The 17,503-nt window shown below is 33.3% G+C and overlaps 1 protein-coding gene across 1 annotated transcript in view; it reads right to left on the bottom strand.

The window, feature by feature from the left end:
- The window catches only part of EHBP1 (EH domain binding protein 1), a 272,093-nt gene that overhangs the window by 72,653 nt on the left and 181,937 nt on the right, over positions 1–17,503 (bottom strand). The window contains exon 15 of the mRNA XM_087823592.1: positions 11,201–11,344. Coding sequence (XP_087679718.1) covers positions 11,201–11,344 — 144 coding nt within the window. The remainder of the gene's footprint in view (positions 1–11,200; positions 11,345–17,503) is intronic.

The following is a 17,503-nucleotide window of genomic DNA, read 5'->3' as shown; positions in this document are numbered from 1 at the left end:
TCAGAAACACTCAAGTATAAAGTCACTGCACTACTGTGGCACAAATAGTTTCTGCGGCTAAAATCAAACAAAGACCAATTAAACTAATCATAACGTTCCAGTGAACACAAGGAAGCTCACCTGGTATTTCTGGACTTCTTTCGTGAATTTTCAAATCTACTCAGTTCTTGGTATTATAATTACCTTGACCAAAATACTGTGAAATTACTGCTCTGATCTACTAATGGCTGCAAAAATCAAGTCGTTGTGGTTTCATGCCAAGGGGCCATAGCAAGGTGGCGCAATGATTTCTGACACAGAAGACAACTTCTAAAAACTCAAAAGGGAAAATTAACGGGATGTGGTTTACATTGCCAAAGACTGTTCATTAATTACCAATTTAATCACTGCTGGAGGCATGACATTACAAAAATCTGGTTGAAAGTTCTAATAGATTATGAAGACCACCTAAGAAGAGTGACCAAGAAATGTACAAAACAATTAATACTGTTTCGCTGCTATCAAAGACACTCAGATTATTTTCCATCAAGTGAAGCAAAGGAATTAGTAGCTTCACAGTGCCACCACTAGGAACTGTAAATACAATAGCACACAATTAGTAATGCACATGTGACTTTTTGTTCAAGGCATATATCCTTGGGAAAGCCCGAACACGATAAGGAGAACAAAAGCAACATTAAAAACTGAAATGAATAAAGATTTAAACTCTACCCTTGTGCATGCTGAGCAATAACAGAATAGGCATATAAAATACAGCTCTTAGTAATGGTGATATTATCCTGGGATGTTCAACACTGCACTGAACAGCCATATGGAAAATGTCTATGGCCATGAATAGTCACATAAAAGAAGTGTTCCTGATGCTAAGACACCTAGCCCTAGCTTCATGCATTCATGGCAATCTCAAATAAATAAGACTTTTGAGGCTAGGGGTTTGTGGCCACATAATAGAAAAGATGCTTGAGTTTTTCCCCCCTAACAATGCTGGTATTTTGTGTGACTTTGAAGATATGTTAGCAAGCTAACAATATCTTTTCTAAGAAGTCTAGTAGCCATTGTTAGGATAGCAGACTTCAAATCAACTTAAATTTAGACATCATAGATAAACTACTATTTAAATCATAATGAATAAAACCACTGCCTGTACAGAGGCATTTATGCCGAGCACAGAAATACACTGGCATTCTTCTCCTATAAAATGCAACTATAAAAAAGATTAGCTATACATTTAAAGTGTCTTACTAGTCTGAAACGGATTATGGTACATCTTCTATCAATTGTACTGGAGTAAGAAATAAGGAATATGTCAGTGCCCTGTATATACATATTCCAGCTCATATAGAGAATAAAAATCCCTAAATAAGGCAAAAATCTCACTCTACATGCTATTAAAGATTTTAGATTTCTTTTTATAATAATTGATGCTGTAACCTTCTTTTTTCTAGTAATAGAATTGAAAATATGTATAATTAGGAAAAATAAAAATTTAGCTTGACCTCGATTTTAAAGCTTGATTCCTAAATGCTAGTCATTTAAATATAACACAGCAATTATTCATAAACATATAAATATAATCTTACATCATATACATTTTTATGATGATACATATGTAGAACACATATATTTATGAAAATTATGGGAAAAGTTTCTATCTATCGGGTTACCAAAATGATGTTTAGTGTTTTTTACCAATTGGATAGTAACTGCTTCTTTTATTATCTGGAAAAGACCTAGTGATTTTATCTAAACCTGCTACAATTATCAGCATGACAGAGTAGTCCCATTTAAATCAATATTTTCCAATTAACATCAAAAGTACAAGGTTGATGTCCCACTCCTTTCTAGCAACCTCTAAAATACCTCTTAAAGATTTAATTTGCAAAAAAGAGCAGCTTGCATTTTCTTGGTTCTTACCAAATAAGCCATTGGGATTCATTACCAAAGACCAGTGAAAAAAGTCACTGTATCTTTTTTGATTACTGGTCTTTCCAGTTAACTTAAGGTCTGACCAAAATGAAATTCCTATATAGACAGTTTTCTTCAGAGGATTCAAAGATTCCTAAAAGTCTCTGAAGACATACTGACTTGCTGCTAACTTTCAGTGTGATCCTGCTAAGTAAGAATGGGCTCCTATGCCAGTTGATTGTAACTGGTCAATCACTATGCTTGTAGATTAAATATTAGGCAAAAAAACTTCGTTTTATATAACAATGTTGTAATTAATTTCTAATCTTTCTCTTTAAAAAAGCTTCCAGGTGTCTAAAAACTATCTGCAAATATTGTTATGCTACATAATTTACAGCTGAAAAAACTAAACACAAACACTTATAAATTCACTGACTGTTAAACGATGAGACTAATCAGATTGAAAAAATCATCCCAATTTTCTTTTTAGACTTTTTATTTATAAAATAGATTTTATTCTTTCTTAAAAACTTCAAAATAATAATTAAACTTAAATGCCATTATTCTGATAGGTTCAAAGTGCTTCACAAATATACTAACAAATCCAAGGGCTTATTTGGATTTGTCATCCCTTATTCTTAGAGTGTATTGATCCTAAACTTTGCATTTCAAATACAAATATTTCTTTCAGTTATCTATGTAATTATACAAGCATTATTAAATGTAATGGTGGATTTATTACATGTATTTTAAAAAGCAATTATATTCTAAAGCAAAGTATAATAAGCAAAAGAGTCTGAAATAGGCTAGCCTGTTAAATTCTACTTGTGCATTTCTTGGGAAAAAAGTGTTTAGGGGAATTGAGTGATGAAGAAAAACAGTAAAAAGAAAATACTTCCTTGAAAAAATAAAAAAAAGCTATTACATTTTTCTCAGAGTTTCTGTATATTATATAATCAAGGAGGCTCCTTTGGATTATATAATGGCTACACTGTTGAACCTGCCAAACTCCTGAGTAGTACTTTGAAAAAAATTATTTTAAGTACATATAGAAAACAATGAATAATCTAAAATTTACATTAGTAAAATATAACATTAGTAAAATTTATATTAGTAAAATATAACATGAAAATCACAGAACAATAGAAATAAGAAACAAAGAAATATAAATTCAGAGCAATGAAATGTCCCCTACAAAAAAATAATTTCAGGAAACACGTGAAACAGGTTAAATGAATACCTAAAAGCATAGAGATACAAATGAATCATGTAAACTACTTTCCCTAAAAAAGATCTAAATGCAGTATAATACTTATAGCAAGTTCTCATTAAAACATGCAATGACAGTCTTGACAAAAATTAAGAAATTAAAAAGGTTTATAGTATCTGTATTTGTAAATTGCCTTTTAAGAGAAATTACAGTTCAAAACTTTCCTGAAAATAATTTAAGTAGAGTCTGTACATAAGTATCCACCAAGTAAAATTACCAAGAGTTGTTTTCAGGGCCTTAGAAACTGTTTTCTCAGCCTTCCAGCCTAAAGCTATTCTAATTTATATGAGGGAATGTTTGGTAGAGTGGTATGATTCAAGGCAGAGTTGGGAGCTGAGGTCCCAGAATACTGGAAAAGCAGGTGTGTCTAAGGATTTGGTGTGCACATATTCTAACAACAAAGAAAGGTATCATAATGTAGGATTCAAGAATAGGAAGACTAGGATGACACAGGGAGCCTTAAATCCCAAAGTGCCAAATGCCATATCTATAACTGACTCAAGAAAGGAGATGGACAATAACTTCCTCAACCTAGTGATAATTAACTCTGTTTTAAAGACCTTCAGAGCCTGGCCAGAGTGGCTCAGCTGGCAATGTCCTATGTACTGAAAGGTTGCTGGTTCAATTCCTGGTCAGGGCACATATCTGGGTTGTGGGTTCGATCCCTGGTTGGGGCATGTACAGAAGGCAAAACCAATCAATGTTTCTCTCACACACTGATGTTTCTTCCCCACCCCTCCCCACGCCACCCAACCCTTCCTCTCTCTAAGCATGTCCTTAGGTGAGGATTAAAAAAAAAATCATAAAGACCCTCAGAGAGACAATTTCTTCTTGTTTACAAACCTTTACCACCAGGGAACTCCTTATAGCAACTCAAAATTTTCATGTTTAAGCTCATTTTTTTAAGTTGACACTCAGAAGATATGAAAAATGGCCTGTCACTGTTCCCTCCACTTATTCATTGAACAAATATTTACTTAATACTTGGTGCTGAGGATTCTTCTTAGTATTCAGCTTGTAGTTGACTGGGAGAAAGAGGTGTGTAATTAGATTACTATATGGGATAAATGTGACAGTAGAGATATGTACAACATATTAGAAAAAGATACAGGAAGGAGAATTAACTTTACTGCTAGGAGCCATGACACAGTGCTCAGAAAGGAAGTGATGTTCCAGTGGAAACTAACAAGAGAAGGGCATTTCAGGGAGGAACTGCAAATACTGGCATGGGAACAAAGAGTAGACCGCACTCTCTCTGTAAGTAACTCAGTAGGGTGGGGCCATAGAACGAAAAAAAAGAGGGATGAGAGATGAAGTTAGAAGGGGGGATAGGATTTGCAATAACCTTATATGAGGCATTGTTGAATAGTTGGAAAGTTTATTCTCTTGGCAGGAGCTGGCAAAAAAGAGTTTGCGCTTTCAGATACTCCAATTACTATTTAAACTATTTTCCAGTTTTCTTTATATTGTATAAGCCCATCTTTCCTTATAAGTAGATTTTTTTTCCCTTCCAATTCTTTAACACTTCTCCAAATTCTCTGGAAGTTCTCACTCTTTCTCAGTCCAGAACCAGATACAAAAGTCTCAAAAAAAGTAACCTATACTTAGAGTACAAGGATACTGTCACATGTACTATATGGGTATCAATGAGTAAAATAGCTTTACTCATTCTTACTGGTATTTATCAGGTCCTAAATCAGTGGTCTTTTAAAAGTAAATAATAGTAAGCTCTTCAGTAAACTCTTGAAGATATAAGGTCAGTGTCTCATTTATTCAAAGCTTGAGGTGACTCCTGGGTACCAACTTTTTTTTTTAAGCTCATTGGAATTCTCAGCTACACTAAGAACACAAAAAGCAGTGGGTGGCAGCAGGTATATCTCTCTCCATCAGGAACTCAACTCTGAGTACCACAGCACACCTTATGAAGGGCAAGGCAATTTACAAATAAAAGCATGATAAAATAAGGCACAGATTAAAGAACATAAACAAATGAAAATAGTAGCAATCAGGTTTTTTTTAGTTTTTTTAGTTAGACCTGCTTTTTATTTACCAGAAGTCTTTTGATCTCTCCAGAGTGAAAGGGATGCTGACACTGAAGTGGGGATGGCATTAGTCATGGTTCCCTTACCTTCTTCGCTGTGGACACCTACTAATTTGAATGTCACACAGGAAGAAAAAAATTTTTGCCTCCATTTTACAAATGGAAAAACAGATTTAAAGAGATTAAGTAATTTCTAGTTTTAGTATCATGTAACTCACATTCAATTGTTCAGAGATCCCCTTTTTCTTTTGTCAGCCAAGTTGGCCATACTATTTTTCTAAAATATGGACAGTAAAGCTAAATAATTCCAACCTATATGTATGAGAGAGCTGCCTAGAAATGATAAAGAAAATGATCAAATTAAGAAAACTACTATGTTCTTGAAAAAGACATCAACCTAATATCAAGTTACATACTAAACTAAAAATCTGAAAAGCAATGGTAAGGTCTAATTTCTTCTGTATTTGCGAAACTAGACTTATCTGACATTTTAAATTCTCCTTAAATTATTCCTTAAATCATTTCAATATTAGCTATAAGCCACAGAGTATCACATGTCAAAACTAGAACAACAGTCCCAGAATGTATTATTTCATGAAAATGATGCAACTGTTTTATTATACAAGACAACTACATTACCATATACCAGCAATGAACATCTATGTAGTTTTTGACCTAACTAAACAATAAGCAACAGTAGAACGTGCAAGAAAGAACTTTTAAATTGAGCTTAAACTGTAACTGAGAAGAGGCTGCAGCAATATCTCCCATGCCACCTGCTCTTCTTACAATATGATTTTGATGCTCCTCTCACTGAGTGGTGCAGTTCATGTTTCTGCTCCTCAAGCCCAGGTGGAGCTTTGTATCTGCTTGGGCCAACAGTAGGACAAAAGTGATGCTACATGACATTTAAAGCTAGATCATAACAAAACTATGCACATTCACCTTACTCTCTTGGGACACTTGCTCTTTAGTCTAAACCCAGCCACCATGCTATGAGGAAGCCCAGACTAGCCCAAGTGGAAAGACCATATGGAAAGGCCACATGTAGGTGTTCCAGCTGACAGTCCAGTAGAAGTCCTAGCTAAAAAACAGCCCAGACATAGTGCATCAGAAATAAACACATTTGTTTAAAAAAATAAGCCATTTGTAACACTATCTCTTTGGAATAAATATTGTTAATATTTTTATGATTTTTTTCCTTCCTGTCCTTTTCAGTGCATATATGAAAACACAGTCTCTATTATTTCAAAATGGAGTTCATATGCCAGATACTGTTTTATATCTTTTGCTCTGTACAAAATAACATTGTAAGCATTTTCCTATGTCCTTTCAATATTCTTTCAAAACACTGCATAGATCATTTTAATGGCTATATAACAAGTATATATATTTGTTATAATTTATTTCATTATTCCTATATTTTGAGTAACTGCTATTTTGTAATTTTTGCTATTACAAATAACATTATGATGAAAGTCTGCATACTGATCTTAAAAAGAAAATGAGCATTTCTTGATTAAATCTAGATGTTTTCCAGAAAGATGTAGCAAGTTACATGTTACGAGCAGTGTAAGAATATTTAACTCAATAAAGCATCACCAGCATCATGTTTCTTAAAATCCAAGATATATATTGTCACAGATATAGAATAAGAGATGTTTTAGCAATGAACTTCTGGTGTTGAATTTGCAATAATATAATTTAGCTAAAAGTCTAAGTTTTACTTGGTAAATAAAAACTCTAAGTAAAATTATTAGTGTCTTAAACAGAATAGATGACCGATAAAATATTTTTGAAAGTTTGAAGTAGTAAATAAACTGAATCAAAGAATAAGTACCTTTAAAAGTCAGGATACTTGAATTCTAAACCTAATTTGCCACTGTCTGCAACCTCAGGTAAACTTAAACACCCTTTACTAACTCATTTTCTTTATCTCTATAATGATAAAACAGTATCTAGTCCTACTTTACAAGTATGCCTGAAATATACCACAACGCTTTTAAAATATAATCTCTGAAGTCAAGTGTACAGGTTTAATTCTTGGGTCTCTTATTAGCTGTGTGACTATGTGCAATTCATTAATTTGTGTGTCAGTTTTCGCAACTGTAAAACAGGGAAAATAATGCTTAACTTACATAATTGTTGTAAAGATTGAATGAGAAAACCCATGTGAGAGCATTTGAACAAACCCTGGCTGACACATAGTCAGTGCTCAATAAACATTAGATGATAATTATTAGTACATGTAAATTTTGCACATAGGCAAAGTAATTTTTAAAAATCTACTCGGCGGACAGATCATTTCAATCTCAGGTATTCTGAATTTTAAATCAACAGTTGAAAGACATAAAGCTATAAGTTTTCCATATTTTTAGAGCCTAAAATATTATGAAACAAAGTTTATCACAAATAAATATAGTATCAACAAACAAAGTAACTTTCTTTTTAGAAAGAATATTCTTTCTGTGGCTCTTCACTTGGTTGGATGATCCTTCTCACCCATCAAATCTTAGTTTAAAAGTCCCCTTCTCAAACCACTCAAACCTCACCTACTCAAATTATCCTTTAGTAGATCATGCAGTTTTCAAACTCTGTAGTTATTTACTTACTATCTGTCTCTTACCAGAATATAAACTCCATGAGGGAAGTCTTTTCTGTCACTCTGAATACACTCAGTTCAGACACTCAATTAATATCTGGCAAATGTCTAAATTAACAAATTGTTGATGTAACAGATGGAACAGGCAGCACTGAAAAAGTTGGCATAAAGGCTACAAAATTTTTTCCTTAAAAATTGCTCTCTAGATGAGTGTTTCTCAAACATTTTTATCATAACCCACAGTTAAAAATATATTTTATATCAAGACATACTAAGCACACATATGCACAAAACTAAAACATTTCACACAAAAATACTATACTTACTATGTGTGATGAATTCTGATATTTTCTATTCTATTCCTTTATATTAAAAATAAAATAATTATGTGGCTCACTAAACTGATTTTATATCATGTTATTGTGCAATAAAGTCTTGAAGTCTGAAAAACAATGCTCAAGGGCAGAGGTTATTAAGCTGGTATCTGAAAAGTATTTTAAAAAGTATGTACGGAAAGAAAAAAACTATATTTGCTCATAGATGACATGATCGTCTATGCAGAAATAAAAAAGAATAATAAGATAAACTCTCTTGGGACTAATAAGCAATTATAGCAAGGTTGTAGGACACAAGGTTATTATACAAGACAATTGCCTTCCCACATGCCAGCAATGAACAAGTGGAATTTGAAATTAAAAACACAGTATCATTTACATTAGCAGCCCCCAAAATTAAATGCTTAGGTATAAACCTAACAAATTATGTACAAGATCTATATGAGTAATACTATAAAACTCTGGTAATGAAATCAAACTAGAACTAAACTAATGGAGATAGATTCCATATGATGGGTAGAAAGACTCAATATTGTAAAGATGTTCATTCTTTCCAACTTGATCTATATATTCGATGCAATCTCAATGAAAACCCCAAGTTATTTTGTGGCTATTGGCAAATTGATTCTAAAGTTTATATGGAGAGGCAAAAGACCAAGAAGAGTAAAGACAATACTGAATGAGAAGAACAATGTTGGAGGACTGACACTACCTGACTTCAAAACTTACTATAAAGCTACAGTAATCAAGACAGTTTGGCGTTGGCAAGAGAAAAGACAAATAGATCAGTGGAACAGAATAGAAAGCGCAGATACAAACCCCACAAATATAGTCAACTGACTTTTGACAAAGGAGCAAAAGCAACACAATAGAGCAAAGACAGTTTTCAACAACTGGTGCTGAAACAACTAGACATCCACATGCAAAAATGTAAATCTAGACACAGATCTTACACCCATCACAAAACTATATCAAAATGGATTGTGGACCTAAATGTAAAACACAAACCTATAAAACTCCTGGAAGATAATACAGGAGAAAACCTAAGTAATTTTGGGTATGGTGATTTCTTTTTAGGTATAACACCAAAGGCATGATCCATGAAAGATAAAAGCTGGATTTCATTAAAATTAAAAACACTTCTTCTCTGCAAAAGACAATGTGGAAAGAATAAGAAGACAAGCCGCAGACAGGGAGAAAATATATGCAAAAGACACATCTGATAAAAAACAACAGCAACTGTTATCCAAAATATACAATGAACTGTTAGAACTCAACAGTAAGAAAATAAACAACCTGATTTTAAAATGGGCCAATGACCTTAAGAGACACCTCTTCCAAAGATGATGTACAGATGGCCAATAAGCATATCAAAAGATGCTCCACATCACATGTCAGCAGGGAAATAAAAACAGTGAGATACAACTATACATCTATTAGAATGGCCAAAATTTGGAACACTGACAACACCAAATGCTGACAAGGATGTGGAGCAGAAGTCTCATTCATTGCTGGTGGGAATGTAAAATGGTATGGTCACTTTGGAAGACAGTTTGGCAATTTCTTACAAAAGTAAACATACTCTTACCATACAATCCAGCAATTGTGCTACTTGGTGTGTACCCCAAGTTGTTGAAAACTTATGTCGGCACAAAACCTGCATGTGAATGATTATAACACCTTTATTCATAATTGCCAAAACTTGGAAGCAATCAAGATGTTCTTCAGTAGGTGAATGGATAAACCATGGTACATCCAGACAATGAAATATATTATTCAGCGCTAAAAAGAAATGAGCTATCAAGTCATGAAAAGACATGGAGGAACCTCAAATACTCAATACACAAATGAAAGAAGCCAAGAAAAGGCTACATACCATGTGGTTACAAACTAAAACATTCTGCAAAAGGCAAAATCCTGGAAATAGTAAAATTATCAGTTTGCCAGGAGTTGGGGATTGGGAGAGGGCTGAAAATGTGGAACACAGGATTTTCTGAGTAATGAAAATATTCTGTATGATGCTATAATGATGGATACATGTCATTATACATTTTTCCAAACTCATAAAATGTACACCAAGCATGACCATAATGTAAACTACGGACTTTGGGTGATTATAATGTGTTAACATAGGTTCATCAGTCGTAAACAATGTGTTGTTGTGGTGGAGGATGTTGTTCGTGGGGAGGCTATACATACGTGGGTATAAGGGATATATGGGAAATCTGTACCTTCCCCTCAATTCTGCTGTGAAAATTTTTCTAAAAAAAGTCTTAATTTAAAAAAAAAGATCATGCAGTTTTATGTATTGTGAGTTTGCTGGTAGGGCAGGGTTGTCATAGTTTTCAGATTCATGAAGAGGTTTATGGACCCCTAAATCTAAGGGCTTCTACTACTATATGTTCATTATTATCTGTGAAGCACTACACAAAAATATGTATAAAAATGTGGTTTAACAGGGATGGCAGTATATGAGAAAAGAACATGATTCTGAAGTCTGATGAGGCTGAGGTTCAAATCCTGGATTCATCATTTACTGACTTTGCAATCTTGTTCAGATTACCTCAACTATTAGCCTTAGTTTTCTTATCTGGCAAGTAGCTTGAAAATCTTCTTCATGGGGTTAAGTAAAATTAAAACTATGTAAAACATCCATTATAGTACCTGGGATATTTGGTAGGTATTCAATAAATAATAGGTATCATTATATTCTAATATTTTCAACAAAATTAACTCTGTGGACACAAATATAATCTTAAACAAAGTACAATTAAATTACAAAATGTAAATTAACAAAAAATAGATTATTCATGTATGTGCAGAAATTATACTCCAGATCTTAACCTTCCTCATACCTAACACTGCTGTATAGAAATAACCACAACATGCTCCTCCAAATATGACTTTGTAAGTTCAGTAACGTAACAAATATCCACAATATACAAAGTATGTGGAAAAGTAATTTAGCAAAAACGTAAATTAATTAGTACCCTCACCCCCATGATTACAATGAACAACTTTTGGTTTTTAAACCCAATGATCCTCACATCACTTAGCTGCCTGCTGCAGAGTGCTGTGGCCGCACTGGTATTCTGCTTACTCCCTGCCTTTACAGCTGCATCTCTTCTTGCTTGCTCCAGTAGAACTCTTGCTCTTTCTTTAAGTTCTTCTTGTCGAGATAACATTCGTTGCTTAAAAGCAAAGATACAGAATTAGAAGCCTCAAGGAAAAAAAAAAAAAAGAGAGAACATGTATTCTACATTTGTAAACTAATCAATGGTTATACAACCTGTCAAAATAACAGTTTTGGTTCAGTCATTCATGGTATCATTCATGGTAAAGGAAGAGGTGATAAACAGTAAGCCTATTACTTTATTTGGTGTAATACAAACCTACATTATAAATTTGTTGTATATATCACTTTTGGGTCTTTCTGTGATCTTTAATATTTTAATATAACAATTTAAGCTTTTTTCTGTAATCTTAAAGCAAGGAATGATTTTTCTTAAAGCATACAAGTCAGTGGTTTTTAGTATATTCACAAGGTTGTGAACCATCAACACTATCTAATTCCAGAACCTTTTCATCACCCAAGGTTTTAAGAGGATAAACAAAATTATTAACTTAATATACTTGAAATGTATAAGTTATAAAAACAGATTTTAAGTTCATGTTGATAAGACATAATAGAATAAAATTGGTTATTGCATTTACACTGGTTTCAAATCAACACTTTCCCTTAAACAGACAGAATTAATGAAATGAACATTGAATTTACAGTCTAAACATCAGGTGTTAATCCTGATACGTGATGTAACACTAAACAGGTCACTTAAAAACAATACTGTATTCCATTACATGACATTTAAGAACTTTGGAGTCAAATATTAGTTCCATCATTTAATTGTGGGCAAGTTACTCAAACTGCCTAAGCCTCAGTTTCCTCATTTATAAAATGGGAATAAAAACAGACCAACTCTCAGTAAGTACACTGTAAAGATTAAGTGAAGTAGAATAATGTACTGAGGACTGGATAAATGTTAACTATTATTATTATTTTTAAAACCTCTCAATTTCCTCATATTGAAAGGAGGGGAGATCATCTTTAAAATATCACTAGCTCTATCTAAATTGTGATTCTAGAGTCCTTTAGGGATTTCTATCAGCTACATAGATGTAGCAAAAACCTGCTTTGGTCTTTAAAGCACATAAATACATTTTTTTCTGATTATAAATGCAATTCATATTAATTATAGAAATTTTACAAAATATGTAAAAGTAAAACGAAGAAAAATAAAACTAATTGGAGGCATCACTCTCCCTAATTCCAAACTATATTATAATGCTATAGTAATCAGAACAGTATGGTAGTGGCATAAAAACAGATACATAGATCAATGGAAAGAAACAGGGAACCCAGAAATTAACCAATTCATATAGATAGATAGTCTCTTCAATAGATAGTTTTGGGAAAACTGGACAGCCACATACAGAATTAAACTAGACCACTACCTTACACAATATAGAAAAGCTAACTCAAAATGCATTAAAGTCTTTAATGTAAGATATGAAGCCATAAAACTCCTAGAAGAAAATAAAGGCTTATGGTAAGCACCTTGATATTGGTCTTGTTTTGGTGATGCTTTTTTTAAAATTTGACACCAATAAGCAAAGGCAATAGAAGCAAAATTTAATAAGTAGGACTACATCAAAAAATACCATTAACAAAATGAAAAGGAATTAAAGAGGCTATCTGCAAATCATGTATCTGAGAAGGTGATACTATGCAAAATATATAGGGAACTCATTACAACTTAATAGCAAAAAAAAAAAAAAAAATCCAAATACAAAATGAGTAAAAGATCTAAATAGGTGTTTTTCCAAAGAAGACATACAGATGGCCACAGGTACATGAAAAGAGGCTCTATATCACTAGTTATCAAGAAAATGCAAACCAAAACCACAATGAGATATTACCTCACATCTGTTAGAATGGCCATTATCAAAAAGACAAGAAATGAGTGTTGGTGAGCATGTGGAGAACTGTCTACTGTTGATGGGAATGTAAATTGGTGCAGCCACTATAAAAAAACAGGAGCATCCTTAAAAAATTAAAAATAGAAATGTCATTTGATCCAGCAATTCCACTTCTAGGTATTTACCTGAAGAAAACAAACATACTAACTCCAAAAGATACAGCTGTCCCTCAGTATCCATGGGAGACTGGTTCCAGGATCCCTTTGGGTGCCAAAATTTGTGAATGCTCAAGTCCCAAATACAAAATGGTAAAGTATGTGCATATAAACCGTACATATCATTTCATATACTTGAATTATCTCTAGATCTCTTATGATACCTAATACAACGTAAATGCTATGTCAATGAATAGTTGTCATACTGTATTGTTTAGGGAATGACAACAGGGAAAAATGTTCAGGATAGATGTAACCATTGTAGGCCTAACTACATAGTACATGCCAGCAATACCACAATTTTTTTTTCTCCAAATATTTTTGATCCATAGTTGGTTGAATCTGTGGATGAGGAACTTGGTGATACGAAGGACCGACTAACTATATATGCATACTTATGTTCATCGCATTTTCTTATGTCATTATTTTTTTGAAAACATGGTTTTAAATTGTCTACCTAGCATTCTGTTACTATTCAGCCATTAGAAAGAATGAAATCTTGCTATTTGTGACAACACGGATGGGTCTTGAGGGCATTATGGTAAGTGAAGTCAGAGAGGAAAAGATAATTACCATATGATCTCACTTACATGTGGAAGCTAAAACCAAAGAGAAAAAAACTACTAACCCGTCCCCCCAAAACAAGGCAATAGATTGGTTGTTCCAAGAGTCTGGGGGTGAGAGGTGGGTAAAATGGGTGAATGCAGTAAAAAAGGTACAAACTACCAGTTATAAAATAAATAAGTCAGGGGAATGTAATATACAGCATGGTGAATAAATCTTAAAATTCTAATCCCAATAAAAAATATTTTTTGTAACTATGTATGGTGACAAATTTTAACTTTTATTGTGGTGATCATTTTTCAATATTTACAAATATAGAATCATTATGTTGTATACCTTTATGCAAATATATTATATGTCAATTATACATCAATTAAAAAAGAAAAATTTTAGAAACTAATTAAAAAAATATATATATATATATTTAGCAATCTTGGTACCCAGAGGTAATCACTGTAGAATCATGCTTTTCTCCACTTAGTGTTCCATTGTATTTTCTCATGCCCTTGAATATTTTTTTGAAAACATGATTTTAAATTGTCTAACTAGTACGCCATTAATATAAATGCATCATATTTTGTTTAACTCACCTTATATTACTGCATATTTAGGTTGTTCATAATTTTTCACTATCATAAACAATGCTTTTATGAACATCTTTATATGTAAGTCCTTTTTAATTGAATTTATTGGCATGACATTGGTTAGTAAAATTATATAGCTTTCAGGTATACAATTCTACAATACGTCATCTGTATATTTGTGTATTTACCACCCAAGTCAAGTCTCCTTCCATTACCATTTACCCCCCTTCTACCCTTTTCTACCCCCCCCCCCCCCCGGCAATCACCACTCTGTTGTCTGGGTCCATGAGTCTTTCTTTTTTTCTTTGCTTAATATCTTCACCCTTCTCACCCAGCCCTCAACCCCCACCCCTCTGACAGCTGTCACTCTGTTCTCTGTAACCATGAGTCTGTCTCTACTTTGTTGGTTAGTTATTTTGTTCATTAGATTTCACAAATAAGTGAAATCATATAGTACTTGCTTTTCTCTGACTGGCTTATTTCACTCAGCATGATACTCTCAAGGTCTATCCGTGCTGCTGCAAAAGGTAAGATTTCCTTCTTTTTTATGGCTGAGTAGTATTCTATTGTGTAAATGTACCCCAGCTATTTTATCTACTCCTCTACTGATGGGCACTCGGGTTGCTTCCAAATCTTGGCTATTGTAAATAACGCTGCAATGAACATAGGGGTGCATATATTCTTTCTAATTGGTGTTTTGTGTTTCTTTGGATACCTTCTCAGAAGTGGAATTGCTGGGTCGTAAGGCAGTTAATTCCATTTTTAATTTTTTGAGGTAACTCCATACTGCTATCCACAGTGGCTGCACCAATCAACATTCCTACGAACAGTGCATGAGGGTTCCCTTTGCATGAGGGTTGGCACATCCTTGCCAACACTTGTTTGTTGATTTATTGATGATAGCCTTCTGACAGGTGTGAGGTGATAGTTCATTGTGGTTTTAATCTGCATTTCTCTGATGATCAGTGATGTTGAACATCCTTTCCAATGTCTACTGGCCATTTGTATGTGCTCTTTGGAGAAGTGTCTATTCAGGTCCTTTACCCATTTTTCAGTTGGATTGATTTTGGTTTTTTGGTGTTCAGTTGTATAAGTTCTTTATTAATTTTGGATATTAACCCCTTATCAGATGTATCATTGGTGAATATGTTCTCCTATTCGGTGGGTTCTCTTTTCATTTTGTTGATGGTTTCCTTTGCTGTGCAAAAACTTTTTAGTTTGATATAGTCCCATTTGGGTTTTTTGTTTGTTTGTTTCCCTTTCCTGGGGCAATACATTAGAAAAAATATCCCTACAAGATATATCTGAGATTTTATTGCCTGTTTTCTTTTAGGATTTTTATGGTCTAACATATAAGTCTTTAATTCATCAGTCTAACATATAAGTCTTTAATTCATTTTGAGTTTATTCTTGTGTATGGTGTAAGAAGGTGATCTAGTTTCATATTTTTACATGTTATCTGTCCAATTTTCCCACACCATTTATTGAACAGACTATCTTTATCACACTGGGCTCTCTATTCTGTTCCATTGATCCACATGTCTGTTTTTACGCCAGTACCACACTGTTTTGATTACTGTGGCCTTGTAGTAAGTTCTTGTCTTTTTTAATCCTCACCTGGGGTATGTTTATTGATTTTAGAAAGAGAGGAAGGGGGAGAAACATTAATCAGTTGTGTCCCATAGTCCCCAACTGGGAATTGAATGCAATCTAGGTATATGCCCTAACTGGGAATCAAACCCGCAACATTTAGGTATACAGGATGACACTCTAACCAACTGAGCCACCTCGACAGGGTTATATAGTATATTCTTATGTACAGTTCTGAATATCTCCTTAGGAAAAATTCCTGGAGGTAGAATCTATGAGATAAACATTTTAAAGAACTTAATGTACATTGCTAAATTGCCTTTCAGTAAAGCTATCTGCTTTATATATGAACTATGATTATTCTTAGTGCTATCGTGGTAAAAAAACAAAGAGATATTGTGACAATAAAGCTTACGAGCACAGACTTTGGAGCAAGACAAGGTTGGTTTTCAATCTGAACATTAATGCTTATTATGTGACCTTAGGCAACTCTGTAAACCTCAGTTTTCCATACATAAAATAGGATTCAATCACTTATCTCACTGGTTGTAAATTTAAGAGAAATGTGTAACACATACAATGGTAATCACAAGTATGAGCCACTCAAATGCACATTATGACTTTGTTAAGTCTATGCAGTCACACTAAATTATCAAATTTCCTCTAATCTAGTGCCATTATTAGATTCACTAGTATTTTATGAATTACTAAGAAAGAACAAACACATTAATTAAACTCTAGCATACTATTATAAGTAACATCTTTATTTCAGAGAATTCTAAAACGATGCATATCTTAAAATTGATGAGATACAATAAGAAAAAGAAAAACGTAGTTTTAATTGTCCAAAATTTAACTGCTTTATAAAACACACACACACTTCCAAAACAAAAACAAAACCTATGAAGCATTAGCACCTATATTACAACTTTTAGTGCCAGACAATACTTTTGCCAAAAACTTTAAATTTACCCTAAGCAAAATTCTGACCAATAAACTAATGGCCAGTAAACAAATATATATGGAGTTGTAAATAGAGCTAAAAGGGCTCTAAGAAATAATTTCATTTCACATATATGGAAAATAAGACTTACAAAATTTAAATGGCTAGTTAACATATCACACTGGTAATCATTGGCAAAGCCAAGATGATATTCCAGGTTTACTGATTCCCAGTCCAGAGGATTTAAAAATTCTAAACGTTAATTTCTAGATTTAACTAAATACATTTACCTTAAAAATAAGGATTAAAGCCCTGGCCAGGTGGCTCAGTTGACTGGAGCATCGTTGCATGCACCAAAAGGTTGTGGGTTCGATTCCTGGTCAGGGCACATACCTAAGTTTTGGGTTTGATCCCCCATCAAAGCATGTATAGGAGGCAACCAATCGATGTTTTTTTATCACACTGATGCTTCTGTCT

The sequence above is a fragment of the Miniopterus natalensis genome, chromosome 13 (assembly GCF_054644295.1).
Source record: "Miniopterus natalensis isolate mMinNat1 chromosome 13, mMinNat1.hap1, whole genome shotgun sequence".
Lineage (NCBI taxonomy): Eukaryota > Metazoa > Chordata > Mammalia > Chiroptera > Miniopteridae > Miniopterus > Miniopterus natalensis.
This window is presented reverse-complemented; position numbering and strand designations above follow the sequence as displayed.